This window comes from Pelobates fuscus, chromosome 5 (assembly GCF_036172605.1).
Source record: "Pelobates fuscus isolate aPelFus1 chromosome 5, aPelFus1.pri, whole genome shotgun sequence".
Classification (NCBI taxonomy): Eukaryota; Metazoa; Chordata; class Amphibia; order Anura; family Pelobatidae; genus Pelobates; species Pelobates fuscus.
Genome location: NC_086321.1, coordinates 94,910,057 through 94,931,053, shown reverse-complemented (window position 1 = coordinate 94,931,053; position 20,997 = coordinate 94,910,057). Strand labels below are relative to the sequence as shown.

The 20,997-nt window shown below is 36.6% G+C and overlaps 1 protein-coding gene across 1 annotated transcript in view; it reads left to right on the top strand.

The window, feature by feature from the left end:
- The window catches only part of ADAMTS6 (ADAM metallopeptidase with thrombospondin type 1 motif 6), a 249,235-nt gene extending 234,783 nt beyond the window's left edge, over positions 1 to 14,452 (top strand). Inside the window, exons 22-24 of the mRNA XM_063454066.1 lie at positions 6,423 to 6,599; positions 9,180 to 9,336; positions 13,856 to 14,452. Coding sequence (XP_063310136.1) covers positions 6,423 to 6,599; positions 9,180 to 9,336; positions 13,856 to 13,965 — 444 coding nt within the window. The 3' untranslated portion in view covers positions 13,966 to 14,452. The remainder of the gene's footprint in view (positions 1 to 6,422; positions 6,600 to 9,179; positions 9,337 to 13,855) is intronic.
- The last annotated feature ends 6,545 nt before the right edge of the window (positions 14,453 to 20,997 follow it).

The following is a 20,997-nucleotide window of genomic DNA, read 5'->3' as shown; positions in this document are numbered from 1 at the left end:
TTTAATTTTTTTTCATTAGACCCCGTTTATCTCTGCCCTTAAAGCGGCATTGTCTTTGTATTTTCTACTAACATTGTATGTTGTGTGTAATATAACGTGGACCCAGTGAGAGAGGTAGATATATTTGCCTAAATCTCTCACTCACGTTCCATATCAAATTCTTTTTACTTAGTTAGTTTTCAATATTCTTTTTAGTCTTCTCAAAGTTTTACCTCCTTTTCAAGTTAATATGAGGTCGGAACAAATGCCCAAGTGACTTCAGTAAAAATGTAGTCTGTCTGTCTGTCCCATGGCCATTTTAAACCTCAATCCGCAGTTTTCATATAACTTTGTTGCTGTTGCTCTAATTGTTTTCCCAAATGAATTCACAGCGTGTTAAAGATAATAAAAATGCAATTTCTATAAACCTTACCGATAATGCCCTTAGTTTGAAGAAAGAAATTGAAAGAACAAAAATAATTATGCTGAAGATATTTTTTGGATATTGCCAAAAAATCCATATGTATTCAATCTGACACATACTGCCCTTGATGTATGTGCCATTTAATAGGGTTTATCTTGTGTTTCGTGTTTGTAGACAGTTACTGACGTGTCTGTGTTAGTATTGTGCAAATTGAGCCCTTATTGAGAAGTTCTATAATCCTTGTTGTCACAATGTGGCTATAGATAACCCTCTGGGATGAAGGAAAGATACTGTGTGTGCATGTTGGGAAGCATTGTTATCATTAAACCAATTCCATAACTGGTCTTGGTGTACTTTCAAATCACCTCATAAAAGATATGTACACTGTATTTTAACAAGCGTTAATAAAAAACAGTAATCCATATTCCAGAAATGGGTATAGAAGTTATTGCAAAAGATCAAGAAAGATCATCAACAGAGAGGCTGGAAGAAAGGAAGACGTCTCTTATAACGCATACATGTGTTGTGTATTTTCTAAGCAAAAAATATATTTTATTGTCTCATTAATTTAAATGCATGATAAGTCGTAAATATTTACCTTACATTAAATGTCATGCGAGTTTCAGGTTTTAGACTACATTTAATCAGGGCCTGAATAACATAGGGGCTGGTGGAGCTGAAGCTCCAGTCCCATGTTTATGGAATAGGCCCATTAATTTTAAAAAAAAAAAAAATGTTGTTTTTTTTACTACCCTTCACATGCTCTTGCTTAAATATGGAAACTGAAGAGGAATGTAGGGGAACAAAACTGGTGTAGACTGGCTGACAAGGAAATTAGTTAATGTAAAGCTGACTTTGTGAGGGACTCTTGCTGCCCTCTAACACTGTGGCATGTTCCCTTTCTTCTACACTCAGTAGATACACTTTTTCTGTGTCCCAGACTGTATACCAGGAGCTTCTGCCTGCTAGTAAGAAGGTTAGGAGAGGAGTGGACCAGCGAGTGCTAGGAGACAGTCCTTAGAAAGTGTAAAGCTGGCGCATCATTAGACACATTTATGCCAAGCTCAGGGTGCTGTCTGCACAGTATGCTCTTGGTTGGTCATCCTGCATATTTGGCAGGCAGCCTGATGTGCATTCACATCAGGCTGACCATCAAATTCTTCGTGCACACCCCCCCCCCTTTTTTGGGGCATTTTTTTTTTCTTTTTGGATGGTTCTGGTTATGGGATTCCCATTAGTGGCCCACCCTTTTACCCCACCCACCGAAATCCTACTTCACCGGACACTTCTGTTAGGGGGTATGGTTTTACTTGAAAGATGAAAGTGGGAGATTAGCACAGGGTATGTGTTTTCTGATAGCTATATCCTTTGAGTTTCCCTCCAACACCACCACCACCAGATACATGACGCTTGGGAGGTATAACTGTTTTAGTGTTTTCTGTCGATAAGATTCTCATCATAATTGTCTGCACCAGGCCCTATGGGCTCCTAATCTGGCCCTGCATTTAATAAAGGAACACTTCAAGCACCATAACCACTACATATATCAGTAGTGGTTATAGTGCAAAGATTGCTTTGGCATTGTCTGTGATAAAAAGTCAAACCATTTTAGTACATTTTAACAACTTACCTAGGGCTCCCCATTTTGGGACAGCTTTGCCCAATTTGGGGTGGAGGCAGTGATGTGATTGTGTCACTGAGCCGTCCTTTACCTCTCATCGGCAATTCTCTGGACGAAGGAGTCAGGAGGTAGAGGAAAACTCTCAAACCACACTATAGCATTTTGAGAACACACTGTGAGATGGCGCCGGTGCACTCTTGGCACCATAACTAAAACATTAAGCTATGGTGCTAGGAGTTTTTCTTTAAACCATTGACAAGTCAAATTGTACGTAGAGTGTGCATACCAAAAGCAGAAAAATAAATCACCAATAGAATCAAAAGGACTAGATGTGGCAATTGGTCAGTGCGGATAGTACCAGGCTATTCTGGACATCAGCTCTATATTACAGATATATTAGTCATTAAATATAAGAGTAATCCTTCAGTGGACACTCTGGTACTGAATAGGACCCCACAATATAAATCTCTAAAAAAAATTAGATCATGGGTGTCCAACCTTTTGACTTTCCTGGGCCGCATTGAGCGAAGAGGAATTGTCTTGGGCCACACGTCAAATATATAATATAGATTATAGATAATGTATACAATGTAATATATCTTTAAAAACCCTTTTCTTAATTGTGATATTTCAATTGTTTAGTAGATAACCCCCCTTATTTGTTATTCTTGTGTGGGATTGGCATATTTAAGGACAAATTAGGGAGCTATCTACTAAATACATACACATGTGTATACATATGCACACATACACACATATTCACCAATACACACATACAATCACAGACCTATATGCACAATCACAAATACACACACACACAGATATACATACACACTGACCCCACACACAATAACATACATACACAATCAATCACAGACCCCACATACACAGATATACACACCCACAATCAGACCTACACACAACCACATACCTATATACATAATCACATATATACACACACACACACACAAAATCACATACATACAAACATAATCAGAGATCCACACACAATCACATACATACAAACATATAATCACACACACATAGATATACACACAAAAAAACCAACGAATCTTGCACTCCACCTGTCCAGTAGTTCAATGCCCGGTGCTTGTCAGCCAAAATATACAGCAACTTCCAAAGATAGCACTCCAGGGTCTTGATAAAAATTAACTTTTATTTTCCTTGTTAAAACGACAAAGTGTCAATCTATCAAAAATAGATATACACACATATACACACAAAAATCACATGCACACACATTTAATACTAAATAGGTCTACCCAGCCTCTTCATGCACAGGTCCCTCACACGCCCAGCAGTGATGCCGGGATGACGTCATATCCTGGCGGACAGCTCACTGTTGGGCGGTGAAGAAGCTGTGCAGGAGGAGCACAAAATGTAATGGGCTCAAGGGCATACCTAGAGCTTTTGGCACCACCCTCCTCAAATTCAAATGTAAAAAAGCACCCACTACTTTTTTTTAATGTTTTCAAATTTGTCTTTTTTATTGCCTACTACAACAGTAGTAGGTAATAAAAAAAATCTTCTATCCTCCCCCCTTCTACAAAACATCTGCCCCTTTACAAAAAACACTGCCCAGTTCCCCTTTTACAAAACCCCTGCCCAGTCCCCTTTTACAAATCCCCTGCTCCCCCTACACAACAACCCTGCCTCCCTCCCTCTACAAAATCCCCTGCCCAGTGCCCCCTTTACAAAATCCCCTGCCCAGTTCCCCCTCTACAAAATCCCCTGCCAGGCCTCACTTTAGAAAAACTACTGCCCTCCTTTACAAAAAAAACCCATCCCCTCTACAACACTTTTAACCCCTTAATGACCAAACTTCCGGAATAAAAGGGAATCATGACGTGTCACACACGTCATGTGTCCTTAAGGGGTTAAACAACAACAACAAAAAACCCACAACAATATTAGCAAGCACTTACCCTGCTCCTCCGCCTGCTTGCTGCTCCCTGCTAAACTGGACTCCAGACTCACCTGCCGCGGCGCCACCCGCACAGAGTGTCAGAGCGCTTCTGCTCAGAATACCGTGAGGGTGGAGCATATGGAAAGCGCGTTATTGTGCACCTCCGTGCACCTCTGCATTACTCCTCCTGCTGCCCTCTACGCCACTTAATGGGCTCCCTGCCTCCCTCACTGCTAGCGGTCCCGGGCCGCTAGATGAAAAGTAATCAAAATTAATATATACAGATTTTTTTATTTATTAATTAATTATCTATTAATATTAAAACATCTATTAATTAATTATTAATAGATCTAGAGTTTGTACACTTAGTCTTGGCAACAGGTTGAGAGCAAACCACCCATCTTCTACGATATCCAACCTACATTGCTGGACAAGTTATATATTCTGTTACCAGAGATAGGCAAATGGTTAAAGGAATCAAAGAGCTTACATTCCTGTACATTCTTTGTACAGGATACATATAAAGAGGTTTCAAGTTGAAAGAAGGCAGTCGTGGGGAGGGAGGTGATATATTAAAGAAGCACTATAGGGTCAGGAACACAAACATATATTTCTGACCCTATAGTGTTAAAGCCACCATCTAGCCCTCCTGGCTTCCCTAAATATAGTATAATCTTACTTGTATTCAAGTCTGCAGCTGCTACTTCTGTCCCTGTGTGCCTGTGAAACTGTCTCCTGTCTGCTGACATCATCAGAAGTGATGTTCTGAGCCAATCACAATGCTTCCTCATAGGATTGGCTGAGACTGTCAATGAGGCAGATCAGGGGCAGAGCCAGCACAAGTCAAACATAGCCCTGGCCAATCAGCATCTCCTCATAGAGATGAATTGAATCAATGAATCTCTATGAGGAAAGTTCAGTGTTTACAGCAAAAAGCCTGAAGGTAATGATTCTACACACCAGAACAAATTCAATAAGCTGTAGTTGTTCTGGTGACTATAGTGTCCCTTTAAGAGGTTTGGATTTCAGAGTGGCACAATAAAAGGTTAATGCATGTGACTCAGTGGTAGCTTCATCCCTGTTAACCAAACTTTGCCCATTGCTGATTTCAATAGTCATTTTTTTTTAATGACGTGCAAGATATGGGGATGTGAATAGTTTATCAATCTAGAGGCACTCGGGGTGATACTTTGATTCTGCATTACTGGGCTCCTATACCAGTACTATCTACTAAACTACCCAAGCTTTGTTTATAGCTCAGTTGGAAATTTTGAATATTTCTCCAAATCAGTTTTGCTCTTCAGATTTGAGTCACTAAAATGCAAAATTTATTGAAAGTTTGAAATGTGTCAGCACATTGTAAATTAATGATAATAGCAGAAGTAATAGACATGGGTTATGTATATCCATCTGTGGTATATTAGTGCATGTCCTGTTTCATAGAATGATTTATACGATTAATAAAAAAAAGTTATGATGTATGTGTAGCTCCCACTGCATGATTTACAGTAAATAGTAGAGAACCAGAGTTCCATGCTACATTTATACCATCAGATGTGTGCAAATAATAGTATTTCTTAATATTCATTACTGATATAGAATATTGTTTATAACAAGCATAATGGTATAAAAATGTTTTAAAATACTTTTTGCTCTTAAAAACATAACTATGGTTTATAGATCATATTTTGTCAGTTTTAACCTAAAGTGCTTAAAACTTGGGGCAAAATGTGCATATTTATAAAAGAAGGTAATTAAAAATATATATATATCTCCTTAGAACACCACTTATCGGTTGCATTTTCCCCTAATCTGCAGTAGGGTTCCATGGCAATTATAGTCCTAGTATGTACCGTATATACTCGAGTATAAGCCGAGTTTTTCAGCACATTTTTTGTGCTGAAAAACCCCAACGCTGCTTATACGAGTCAGAGTCTGTATTATGGCAATTTACATTGCCATAATACAGACTGGGGGGAGAGGGGGGCTGTCAGAGCTGTACTTACCTGTCCTGCAGCTCCTGTCAGCTCTCTCCTCCTCCGCGCCGTCCGTTCAGCACCTCGGTCAGCTCCCAGTGTAAGTCTCGCGACAGCCGCGGCTCTCGCGAGACTTACACTGGGAGCTGACAGAGGGAGCTGCACAGACCGCGCGGAGGAGGAGAGAGCTGACAGGAGCTGCCGGACAGGTAAGTACAGCTCTGCCAGCCCCCCCTCTCCCCCCTACTGAACTGCCAATGACACTGGACCACCAGGGAAGGAGCCCCCCTCCCTGCTATGTATCAAGCAGGGAGGGGGGACGAAAAAAAAATATAATAAAAAAAAAAAAATTAATAATAATTCCATTAAATAATAAATAATAATAATAAAAAAAATATAATAATATTATGTGTACATATCCTTTAACGTAATTCACTCCGTATTTCGTTGTGGATAATGTTGCTCTCTCTTTTTGTCTTTTTTAAATACACATAGTGTACACCAAAATGTGGCCCTGGGTTTAAGCATCGTATTGTTCTGTGCAAGAGCAGTGACCTTTCAAAAACGTTTCCTCCAACAAACTGTGCCGAAGAGAACAAGCCACCAGTCCGGATGCGTTGCAGTTTAGGGCGCTGTCCTCCTCCTCGCTGGGTTACTGGAGAATGGGGCCAGGTAAGTGAAATATAAATGAAAGCATGAATATTTATTGATAATTGGAATTTTAACACCATAATGTGGAAGTTGCGAATGTAAATGTGAATAATCTCTGTTGTATTGTGTTTAGGTATAAATGACTTTATGTAGTGTCATCAATATCAATTCATGAGAGGAAAATGAAAAACAGGTACCAATGTGGCCATTATTATTCATTAGGAGAACCCTGGTTTTGTTACATTAAAACAGGAAATACTTTACTGGCTATTTTTGCAATTCGTGCCAAATATTTTAGTGCACGGGGCCCATAGCCTTGTTGAACTGGTAATATAACAGAACTCTGAGCCTGGCTTTGTACAGTACCGAGTTCATGTCTATGCATTCACAGCAGAGCTCATAGAGATTCTGGAGACTGACATGTACGGTATATGCTGGTAGTACAAAAGTCCATACTTTGATCTGCCTTTCCTTGTACTGAACTGAGTTCCATTGTATTGTTTTTATATCCTTTACTCTCACATGGAAATCTAAATGCAATTGTCTCCATCTGAACCTCTTTTCATTCATTGCTATGCCACTACCTAACCTTGTCGGACTCTCACCTCCATAACCATTATTAGCTCCCTAGATGTTGAGTCTTTTCCCGATTCTGCTTACTCCCCCTTCTAGTCACCTACCAACGGAACAAAGTCTCTCTGCTCCCCCAATCTGCCACCTCCCTATATATTTTCCCTTACCCTGGAAAATGCACGTCTATCAACTAAAAAACTTATCTGGACTCTGCATAGTTCAACAAACCCCAACATCTCTTTCTGTTTACCTTTCAAATGCTGTCCAAAGTGTTTGAACCTTTTGTGAAGTATTACAAATTATGCTCGCGATTTCTAAAAATTTAAAACGAAACCCAACCTGACCTTATCCTCACCACCTCCTCTTCATCTATCTCATCCAACATCACTCCCTCCTCCCATTATTCCACAGTACCCACCAGTATCCCATAACTCAAAACCCTGCTTATCTTGTAATAGCCGCTAATATTGACCTAAATCTGTTAAATGTGCTATTAGGTTATTGTATAATCAATATACTTATTATTAACTGTATCTCTGTACCCCCTATCTGAAGAGCTGTGAATTAGAGTGTTGTATAAGAATTGTTAAATGAGGGGCAGGCGTAGTATTTTCATAGAATTCTTTTCTGTGTAAAGGCACTACTAACAGATGGCTGGGAAGGTATGAAGTATATACTAGTTGCAATAAAGCTGCTAATACCTTGTAAAACTGTCTACAGTCTTCTGGAAACTAGTGCTCAAAGTATTGAAAGCGGTAAAAATGTTCCATGCTGTGATATTCAGTCATTCAATGTGTTCAGATATGTTTCATCTCAACGTTCAGTAGTATCATTTCCAGAGAGTATCCGCAAAATGTTTTCATTTTTGTCCTGTCAAGTTGAGGCTTGCTCTGTACGTAACCTGGACATTTATCCTCTTGTGTTTTGTATATTTTATGATATGTTTTTGTTTTCCAAGAATTTTTTTTTAACATGTTTCTTTATTATTTTGTGGATAAAAAAAAAACAAAACAATTAAACAATCTAACTTGTGTCATGATGTTCCTCTGTTTTTGATAATTTTTTAGATATAATTATCAATTTATCAATTATCAGTATATGTGGTGTTTCTTCCTTCGGGACTTATTTACTAAATTGACAAAGAAGTTAAAGGCTAAAATAGTCAAGTCGCCACAGCTTACTATTTATTGAATTAACTCCTTACGGTTTTAGGAACAGAGTATTTAAATTTACAGCATTGGCAACCACACTGCAAAATCTTTTTCTTTTCTTTTTTCAGTTGTTTTGGCTACAGTTTTATTATCGGATCTTTCTGTTTTCAGTTTAGCCAATGAACCCCTTGTTGTTTGCTGTTACAATTATAATGGAGGCTATTCCTTTGGTAGTGTAACATGTTTCTGCAATGGAATGTATTATGTATCTTGTTAAAGGGACACTATAGTCACCAGAACAACTACAGCTTAATGTAGTTGTTCTGGTGAGTATAATCATTGCATTCAGGCATTTTTATGCAAACACTGCATTTTCAGAGAAAAGGCAGTGTTTACATTGCCCCTAGGGACACCTCCAAGAGGCCACTCCTTAGATGGCCACTGGAAGGGCCTCTTGGCTCAGGGCTGCACAGTAAACAGCCCTGCCATTCAGCGTCCACACGCTCTGCATGGAGACGCTGAATTGTCCTCATAGAGATGCATTGATTTAATGCATCTCTATGAGGAGGTGCTGATTGGCCAAAAAGGCATTTGGCACTGCCCCCTTGCTGGTTTTAGCCAATCCAATGCTTTGGGGGGGAGAGGGGAGGAAGCAAGTCACCTAAATGGTGGGTTTTCACTATAGGGTCAGGAATACATGCTTGTGTTCCTGACCCTATTGTGACCCTTTAAGTATAAATACTTTGCTGCAAAATATAAAGCATCATTGTCATGCTAGACAACTCAGTTTGTTTGTAGAAAATAAAAGATCCAGTATCCTTGTGTAAGTAAATCAGAATATATTTTAAAATATTTTTTTAATTGATATTTTCATTAGTGCTCTGCTCACTGTGGTCTGGGACAGCAGATGCGAACTGTGCAGTGTCTTTCCTTTACGGGGCAAGCTTCAAGTGACTGTCCAGAAAATGTTCGCCCCGCATCAATGCAGCAGTGTGAAAGCAAATGTGACAGCACTCCCATTTCAAACACAGAGGGTAAGTACAGCATGCGTTCGTTCTCCATGCAAAGTTAAGTATTGCTCGGTCTGTTCTGAACATATAGTGTAAAAGGCTCCTGCTTTTTGAATATCATAGCCTCATGTTCTAGTGTGTGTGAGAGAAGCAAGTGGTGGATAAGGAGTTAATATTACAGACGCGAGACAACTAAAACCACATAGATCACTGGTTTTCATTCCCTTCAAACTGGTGAGTCAAGGGGGGTCTGGATTAGACTAAACTGTTTTATGGCTGCTGTAATTCTTCATCAAATAGCTCAAATATTACTGCAACCACAAGACATACATTTACAAGGACAACGGGTAGTGTAAGCTGCGACGAAGAGAGAAGCTGCATATTTAATGTAAGGAAGTACAAATTCAGAGCAGGCCAGGTTAAATAAATGCCTTCTGGATAATGTATTTAAATATTTGTTTATAACCCCATCCCCCCCCTGCACCCCCCCCCCCCCTCACACACACATACATTTATCACCTTCTCCTGATGTTGCCTTGAAACATAAGCCTTCTTATTATGTGAGCTGCATGACTTCTGTATTCAATCATTAAACAAACTTGCGCAATTATGTTTTACTGTACCATACAGATAGTTTATTACATCAGACACAATGCAGTGCTTGTCATATATGTACTTATATGCATGTATATATATCTATCTATGAGATGTAGGCAACCTTCGTCACTCCAGATGTTGTGGACTACATCTCCCATAATGCTTTAATAGCCAAATTGCTGGCAAAGTATCAGGGCAGATGTAGTCCACAACATCTGGAGTGCTGAAGTTTTATATGTATATATATATATATATATATATATATATATATTATGAATATATTTCTGTTCTGTTAACACTCTTACTCATTCTCTTCATCTTGGTGTCTATCTATGTACCCTATACTGTATTGCCTATTGTGTGTAAGAGATATATAAATCCCATATATATATATATATATATATATATATATATATATATATATATATATATATATAGATGCGTTAGACAGCATGAGAACCCTTTCCTCCCCTGTGAAGGTTTCTCCCAAAGCTCTAAGTTGGACCCCTGTCCACCTGCCACAATATAGAGTTTATATCGCAGAGACGCACTTCCTCAGCTCTCACCACATGTCTGCTTGACCCTGTTCTCTGTCACCTCATTATGTGTTGTGTTCTATATAAGAAATAAAGCAAGCTTGGCCATTCCCTTCTGCTAGTTCACTTAAACATACTTGGGTATATTAACATTTGAAAACATCCAGATCTGCTTCATCCCTCATACACATATCAACCTTAAATCTCCAAAACGGTTTCCATAATTTTAAAAAAATTTCCCCAAGTGGTCCAGCTCCTCATGATTGTTTATTTTTTTTAAAATTATTATTCTCACAAAAGATTTGAGTAGATTTGCACACTGTCTACCTCTGACCTGCTTCTCAAATATTCTTCTGTATCACAATACTTCATGGACATTACAAGAAATTAGAGACAATGCAGGCTGGATTTGTGCCCATTTTAATATAGAGTATAGACAATGCATTGAAATATTGGCAATGCCCACAATATTGGCATGAAAGCAGCACAAATCTTAGCCAAGTGTTGGGCTTGCAAAAATTTTTATAGGCGAGTCCATGTGACAAATATATTCACAAATAAATATATATATATTTTTTTTTTTTTTTTTTTCAAATATAATGTTTTATTTATGGTAAATAAAATATTTAAGTAAATAAACTTACACATTACCCAAACAGCTTCTTTTAAAAGTCAAAGTTGTTTTATAAGTATGATATCTCCTGCCCTGCTTTATTTAGTTCTGGCTTACACTGCCATGAATACAAATATCACACAATGTACAAACTGTCCTCCTCTTTCTCTGCAAGAGAAGGATTAAGATCCCACAGGAACCAAAACAGGTTACTAGTTTTTGTGCCCCACTTTCATTCTTCATGTAGGGCTGGTTAATGGGACAAATCAAATTGATAGATTCAAGGTCATTGTAAAACTCCTGGGCCATAGGCGGCTGCTTTGGGTCGCCTTGTGCTTAATCTTGTTGTAAAATCTGCATAGAGATCATGGACTGATTTCCCTTCCCATTATTATAGGTTATAAACATGACATCAATCCCAAACATGCCTACTACATGGGGTCCATGGAATGCCCTTTATATATTCAATAAGTTGAAGAGCATCAGTTGCAACAGAAAACAGGAGCTCTACAAGCCATCCTTCTGTTTAATACTACCCCCATATGTGTTTCAGTGAATACTAAACCCCATCTACGCATGGCAACCCTATGTACATTCTAAATGTGATCTGTTCAGTGTATGTGGGCACAAGGATTTGTTTAATTATTGGGGTATAAATTAACCCTTTGGGGAAACACACAAGTAAGAAATGGAATACATTCAGAAAATTATTTGGCAAATCCCTGAACTGTAAAATATGGATGGATCATAAAAGAAATTAAACAGACAGTGGACAAAACCATCTTGTTTTGTTTCTTGATTCAGAGCTTTGTCCATGGTCCCAAATAAACTTGTTTGTTGGGAAAAAAAAATGTGATTGATGGTTAGTGTCCACTGACTAAATGTGGATTTTATTCACAGATCAAGTGAGAAGTGACCAATAGAGGGAAAGAAGGAGGAGCAAAAAAAAAAAAATCTATATTTAAATATTATATTATATTTATATTTAATATATCTATCTGTTTATTTTTTTTCTGCTCCTCTTCTATTGGTTATCTATGTCTTGATCTGTGAACCGAATGGCGGTCAAAATGCACCGATCGGTGTACTGCAAAGTATATACATATTTAGATTTTGCAGTTCACATTTTTCCCAAGTGTAATGGTTGTTAATGTATGTTACATTCAACATCTCGTTGACATTTTTGCCAAATATGCTACTCCAAAGCATTTCCACATGACATATCACCTGAGATCTGCAGGGAACTCACAAATGCCTGCAAATAAATCTCTTTTTTTTTCTGTTTCCTTTCTTCATTTGTATGCTGTTAAGCTTTTTTTTTTTTTTTTTAAACTAAATAAGATGTTTATAAGAGGATAAAATACTTTCCTTATCTTTTAGTTTTGAAAACATTTTACAATATTGTCACTCACCCAATTAGGACTTACTTTAAAGCCTTTTAACCGTCTTCTAGGACAGATGAGAATCTGGAACAATTGATATCGTTAAACATTTTGTCAAAATGACCCAACATTTTTCCCATATTTCATTAGGAAGCATGCTTTGAAGTTTTTATTTTTGACACTCAGTTGGAGAGGAGTATTGCTGTCATCGTGTTATCATTTTGTGTTCTTCTAATAGCTAAATGTACCACCACATGTTGGAAAACCATCACCAGTTTTCTGAAAATCAAAACCACAAACAAGCAGAATAGACACGTATAACACTTTTGCAGTTGTTCATATAGGACAAACAAAAACCTGAATTACTATGAATGGCTCCCACAATCATTTTTCATCTCCAGATATTTAAAAAAAAAAAAAAATGAATAGGGTTAAGCTGTGTATCATGTCTGTAAATAAAAACAGGAACACATTTGTTTTTTAAAATGTTAGACCTGGTAACTTGAACTCTAGAGCATGAATGCTTTTGAAAAAGCTATTTATTATGAATTAAACTGCCGTAAAAAGGAGGATATAGACTGGCTTCTGAGGGCAGGATAGTAAATATAGTGCATAACGTGGTAACAACCTTTGTCCTCTGCAAATTTACAGCCGGTTGTAACACCCCAAATGTAGCGGATGCTTTTGTAGTTGACAATACACTTTAAAAGTGTATTTATTGTTGTGTCCCTTTGTGGATGACATTTTTATGGTATGTTTTAGCCAATAGCTATGGTAGGTGTTGCATAATTTAGGTCCATTTAAAGAGGGACACAGATGTTTTTCAACCTTATCTAATGGAAATGACATTTACAGAGAAATATTGTAGTTCTGTAGAAAGTGGCACAATAGATGAAGCAGTTCATTATTGTCTAAATCGGCCAACCAGACTTAAATCAAGTGGGTGTTTTAATTTCAAAACATTGAATTATCTAATTTATGATTTATCTTTCGATAAAAAGAGTTTAGTAGGAGTGCAGGAGTTTTTGTATTTTTTTTTGTGTGTGTGTGTGTGTGTATATATATATTATATATTTTTTTATGTTAGAGTGCTGTTGAACAGATTCTTGACTCCACACTCAATGTAGTTTTTATATTTATTTTTGCAAATTTTTTTTTTTACATAATTTTACATCAAAACTATAATACTTTTAAACATGATCTGTTACATAATGTATATACAGGTGCTCTATAAAATGCTCCTAAATGGTAATATAAGATATGGAGACCTGTGCACTTTAAATGCAGTAGCAATGTTGGCCTGCGCTAAATGCTCTAATTTAAAAACAGAAGTCTCAATGTTTCAATGACCTAATTAATAGTTTTCTAATTAATTCTAATTCATTTGTGTGGATTCTTTTTTTTTTTCTCTTCAGAGTGCAAAGATGTGAACAAAGTGGCTTATTGCCCGCTGGTGCTGAAGTTCAAGTTCTGCAGCCGAGCATACTTCAGACAGATGTGTTGTAAAACGTGCCAAGGACATTGACCCACAGCAAGAGAGAGAGAGAGAGAGAAACACAGAATGCTATAATTCCATTGTGGAAATTTGTCTGTTAAGAAGAATGACACTAAGGAATGAAATGGATGTCCTTCGAAAAAGAAAAAAAAAAGCCTGTGTAAAAGATAACCACTCGTCAGCTCCAACTGACAGGATTTCATTATTATTTAACTTCTGTGAAGTGAATTTATTATCCAAAGTGCTGGACACCAGAAAAGGAAGGGAAAACGCATATTGGAAAATGTTGAAACAGGCCCTACAGAGCAGAGGACTATGGGGTACGCTTGTGTTCTTCAGAGTCCAACACTTAGACCTTGCTTACCTCCTTCAACCATTTTTAGTATGGATTTAATAAATGACACTGAAATATATTTAAAACTGTTTTTCAAATGTAGAGGTTGTGACTTGGACTACAAAACAAAGGAAATTCTTAAGTCATAGCTAAAACATATAATTACTTTTATCTCAATTTACAGCACCACAGTTTAACTTATAAAAAAAAAAATGGGCTTTTCAAATGTTATTTTAAAAAAAAAAAAAGCAATTATAAAGAAATTGTATTTGTTATTCATTCTGCCTTTTGCTCTGAACTCTTTAGCATTTTCTGCAACGCTGCTGTGAAGCTATATATATATATATATATATATATTCTATGAAAGAAAAAACACATGAGAATTGCCTACAGAAAAAGCCCATTGTCATAAATGCTCAATATGGAAAATTGCATGCACTGAAAAAGGCCCACATGGAAAAATGTCCGCAAAGCATAATATGCACATATAGTAATCTTCAAGTAATGGTGAAGATTAAGTCACAATTTAAAGTACCATTGATATATATAATTGTAAATAACCATGATCTCTTATTTATGAGCATGAATAGGATATTAATTATATTTGACATTGTTATCGATATCCTATGATTAAAATATTTCATATTTATATGTAGCAATCTGCATTGTGATTTTATTGAGTATAATTAAATAATTTTACTATGCTATATATACTAATTAATTGACAAACAATAGTGGTATGTTTATTAAGAGGGCTTTAATGCTCCTGAGTGTAAATGTTTGTAAGGTTAAATAGAGGAAATACCAGTGCAGGGATCAAGGGTCACAGACCCCTTGGCGCTGAAATGTGTTTTGGTACTCCCTGGTGGGCATGTCTCTCCAATATGGGGCAGGACTTGGACTTTGAGCCCCCAAGTCCATGGATCAAAGATGCTGGCCGGCAAATCGGCCTGGGGCATGAGGTCTGTCCCCCAACGCGCTCCCTTTACAGAATCCTGGGACCCTCCTAGCACCAATATCCTGACCAAGACGACAGCTGGCATAAGCTGAGCGACTCTAACCAAGTGGCACCAACCTAGTCCACGCTCCGGGATTGTAAAGTAACATAATGTTGGCATAGTGCTACCTGTAGTTTGCCTAGTATTTCTTAGCCTGCTTTTATCCATCTTAGCTAGTTGCCCTTCCTTATGCAGCGCAATGAAAGGCCTTTCACGTGAGCGACGCATGTCATTTTAGAGAACCAGTGCTTGAGGACCAATTGTAGCTAACACTAGGGCACCCTCCCGCAGATTTGACATGCTGTATTCCTTTTGCGCTAAACCTCATGCACCCCGACTAGGAAGAATGTAAAGCACTGCACAACCTACCACTCATACCAGACTCCTGCAACTGAGTGCACTATGCGATAGCGTTTTCCAACATCGCTCTGCATGCTTGACAGCACAATCAGCCTACCCAGGCCCCAGCCAGTGGCACACTATCATAACGTTAACTACCCTCTCTAGCATTAATCGACATAGCTTCCTTGTTATTCTTTTATTGAAAAATTGTGTATGTTTCTACGAGTACCCCAATTGTAATACATGATGATGAGCATGAGGAATGCTGTTAGGGCACCTTAAGCCTGTGTGTAATATTCCTATGCACTGCAAAAAAAAAAATGAGGAAGTGTGCTAATTATTAAGTGCTTAAAGTGATAACTATAAATAGCAGCTCAAAAACACTTGTGTGGGAACTCCCTCTTACCCACACTCTACACTTAAAATAGTAGGAACACGTGATAAAGCGTATGTACAATAGTGGAACTCTGAATAGGGAGCAGCCAAAATTGCTTACCTTTTTGCAATTGGTAAATACTGGGATATAAATCATAGACCAGATATGTAAAAACAAAATACAGAGAAACAAATATAGTGTAGATGGTAACTATTTAATTTGGTGTGCAAATAACAGTTTGACCCACTCACATGTATGATAGCCTGAAAATACTGGCTCCGTAATTAATGCTTTTATGCTTTTAGGGCAGCATCACATCTTTCTTCTGGTAAATCTAGAATTCAAACCAGAAAACAAAAAAAAACAATTGTGCAGTATATACATACTTTTTCCTCCTCAATAGTAGCTTCAGTATTGAGCTCACCTTTTCTAGAGCCTTAGAATCCTGGCTCTCAGTTTTTGTTTTTACATATCGTATATATTTACCCATGGTAAAAGGTTAATCAATTTTGGTTGTTCATTGTTCAGCGCTCCACCAAGAGCTGGGGTTTGAGGTAAACGATTTGCAAGTTACCTGGTCCTTGGTAGATTAAATTGCATTCGGTGAGATTGTGATGTTATATGGCGAGATCTAATGTTTACATAGCACTTTGAATTAGGGAACATACGGTATGGAGCAATGTTTGTGTGACACAGTTGGGCTATATGAATTTCCGTTTTACTTTATTGTAGGCAGTGTCGATTGGTGTCACATGATGTGTGAGAGAAAATGGGGTTTGAATGAGACTTTGTGACTGATTTTCAAGAAGCCAGAAAAACAAGTTATGAACTATAAATGGGGATTGAATATCTCCTTTTTCACACTATCAATGGAGTGATGCAGACAAAATCTCTCTATAAAGTGCCATTCAATTAAAAAATAAAAGATGGCCACATAGTTCAAGAACTAACAAAATATTGTCTCAAAAATCAGCAGCAAACATTGCCAGAAGCGAAATGAGGCAAGACATAAGTGTAATTAATTCTTATATTTCTAGTGTAGCAAAATCATAATTGCATTATACTCGATAAAATCACAATGCAAATTGTGTATGCATATGAAATATTTTATTCATAAGATATTGATAATGTAAAATATAGGTAATACCTATTCATGCTCATGAATGGAAGATAAATGGTTATCCACAATTATATATATCTATGGTACTTTAAATTGCGCATACATCTTTACCTTTACTTGAAAATCAATATATGTGCATATTATTCTGTCTGGGTATTTTTCTGCATGGGCAATTTTCCTCGTAGGCAGTTTTCCTGTGCGCATTTATGTCAGTGGATTTTTTTCTGTGGGCAATTTTCATGTGTACTTTTCTTCGGAGATGTATGTATATATGTATATATATATATATATATATATATATATATATATATATATATATATATATATATATATATATATATACATATATATATATATATATATATAGTAAAGGAATACAAGTGTCAGTATTCAGAGGTGCATCAACTAATGCCTAAAGTAAGTGTCCATACTTAGGTGAGGTTATTATTTAGTTAACCTATATACTATATATTGATACATGCCAGCAGTTCGTTCTATTGGTGATGTGAAATTACATGAAAATAATTGTTATTGGTGCTAATGTTTTTCATTAGATTATATATTTAAAATGTTAGCAGAAGGGGGTTTGAGAAGTTTGTACAATTTTAATAGCTCTCTTTTGGTTCCCAACATCATATTGATAAATTAGATGTTTCATTGATTACCACACACTAGTTTAATGCATTTAGAACTGATATATATATTCCTTACTGGTTTTTGGAAATAGGCTTAAATACTAAACCACAAGGATCTTTACAGTTGTTTTACAACAACCGTAAATATGTATCTACTAAGCTGTGAGACACATTAGTTGTAGCCAACATATCACCATCATATTGTTTATTGAATAGTAAACCACATTTGGAAAACCCAATTATATATTATTCCACAAAGTATATTTGGAGCAGTGTAATGATGTGTGAATATAAATTTTAATTTATGTTTAAACTTGGTAAATAGATATAGTGTATATCAGGGTTGGATAGAGAGAAGTTGGGCAAATTGAATACTCCAACTCTTTTCTTGGTTGAGTCTGTGATTGGATCACAAACACTGGAAGAGTCAGGAATATGGGCAATTAGCTTAATCTCGGTAGACATTATAAGAATGCACCATAACCTTTTCTACCTAGTACAATAAATATTTTTCTTTACTCCCCTTTTTTTTCCCCAAAAAAACCCAGTATATATACATAGTTGATTTTTGTATTTAAAATACTTGTTAAGGCCAATAACATGCGTATAATATAAAATGCATACATATCCTAATATGAAATAGATATTAGGATACAGGTGCTATACCTGCAGGGTATCACAAATCTTTCTGTCCATAAGCACTTTATCACATTTGTGCTCCATGTGCACCAAATAAAAATTTCAATTGTTCTGCTTTAGTTTAATTTAGAATTAATTATACCTAAGCAACCATTAAAGGGACACTTCAGTTTGGAGTTGAGCCTTTTGTATTTAGAGCATAATAAAGTGAATGCATTAAAAACCATACGAAAACAACAGTAAGTATAATAGAATTTAAAAGATACTTACATCTGAAGTTTCTGTATTTGCTGCAAATCCCTAGACTACAATAAGTTTCTACCAAGCAGCAAGTGACCCGGCTCACATAACTTTCTTAAGAATGTCTCAGCATTGCTTTATGGGCACAGCAAAGATTTCTGGGAGTTTAGCCCAATTGTCAGCTTTGTTATTATCATGACATCCTGTAGAGTAGAACATTTGGAACCCAAAATAGAAACACTACAGGTTTGGAGGGGAGGAGAGTCATACAGTGCAAAACTAATTACTATTACTATTATATTATAAATAATAGTAATAAAAATAAAAAGATTAGTTAGGCAAATATTCATAACTATAAGTCTGACCTACACCAAATGTATAGGTGCCTGGAGTATCCATTAAAAGCAACACAATAACACAATGCCTTGTTTCTGTTTGTGCATATTAGTGTAACTCGCTTGGAATAGATTGGCAAGTGGCTTAGTGTCACTGTATATGTATATGCCAGTTTGTCATGATTACATATGCCTAAGCTATTACCTATAACCTATACATATACATATGTGTTATTTGTGTTGTCATCCATACGAAAATGTAATCATCCATGGTTCACTCTACAGCGGGGGGACCTAGTCTTAGACAGATTAGTGAGAGTTGTAATCCAGAGCAGCATCTGCTAACATTTTAGTGATGACTGCTGAAATTGCTGCTTCATGTGACTGTAACTCCATCTAATCCCATCAGGCAGCACACTGGGTCATGTATGTCGCAGTCCTGACCTTGCAGTAAAGTACCCCCTTAGACTCCTAAAATAAACTAAGCATTAGCCTACACACTACAATAAATATTACCTACTACACTAACACTATCACTAAACATTAATCCTACACTACCTTAATTCATTAATACGAACCCTGACATAAAAATAGGATATGACATAAAAGTAAGGGTATATAATAAAAGTAATAATGAAATGCCTATTATGGGAAAATAACAAATTCCTAGGGTTGTGGAGACATTTATAAACAACTTGACATCTGGTTTTATGGTTTAACATGATATCTCCAGAATCCATTGGTGGCATTTATTTTCCCACAGTACACCGTTCACTGTTATGTATCTCATCTCACGCTCTCTTCCTCTGTCTCTCTTCCACTGTCTCTATCTATTTGTCTGTCTGTCTGTACGTATCTATCGATCTATCACACTATCTATCGATCTATCAATCTGTCGATCTATATGTCTATCTATCAAATCTATCAAATCTATCGATCTATCTATCACACTATCTATCGATCTATCTATCTGTCGATCTATCAATCTGTCTATCTATCTGTATATCTATCAAATCTATCTAATCTATAGATCTATCTATCGATCTATCAAATCTATCGATCTATCAATCTATCTATATATCGATCTATCTATAATCATAAGTGAATTGCAAGAATGTATAAGCATCCATTAAGCAAAGTACAATTTGAGTCCGCTGTCTGTGAAAGCATCAGATAACAGTTCAAAGTATTACACACAGAATATACAGCTTGCACATGAAACAAGGAGAAAACACAATCTGTAGATTGCAGTTCAGAGATGAGAAAATTGTACATAAAGAACACATATAGAATGTTTGATTTATTTATTATATAGAAGCTCTAAAATAGATGGACAAATAAACAGTATCGGTTGTATCTTAGTCCTATAGAAACGTTATGAAAATGTTACCCAGAGAGAAAAATGTAGCTTTTAATATATGCTCTAAGTATGTTAGATTACAATCTGCCGAGATGATTGGGATCACCATCCCATTTGGTTATCTGCAATTAATCTGCACATTGAGTTTTGGATACAGATTTCCAAACTTGAAGCTGAATGTGAAAAATATGTCTATATGTAGTTAACAGGCCAACATAGATGAAATACAGTTGCCTGATTGAAACCAGGCATCTATGTATCAAATGACAGCTTGCACATTTGACCTGATATATGCCCAGATCATTCCCTACCAGACATTTGTATACTTGTTCCAGTGTTCTAACACCATGTTATATATATGTCAGACTATTAATTGACTGAAAGGTGGAGAGAGTTGAAAAATGCTTGCTTTGGATGACCGTTTCATATCCTGTTAAAATATTTTAATGCAATTCATTTATGATTGTCAACTTATGTTGGTGCATGTATCATGAAATAAAATATTGAGGTTTTTAAGCAGTTGAATAATAACAGGATACAAATGCAAACTGGTACTCTAAAACTTTGATACCATATCTATAAATTATACTATTTCTACTTTGAATGACACTGTAACTGCTACATCTCATTAAAGTGGTTATAGTGCCTGGTGTCTCCTGTGTCATCCTTCCATGCAGCGTTAC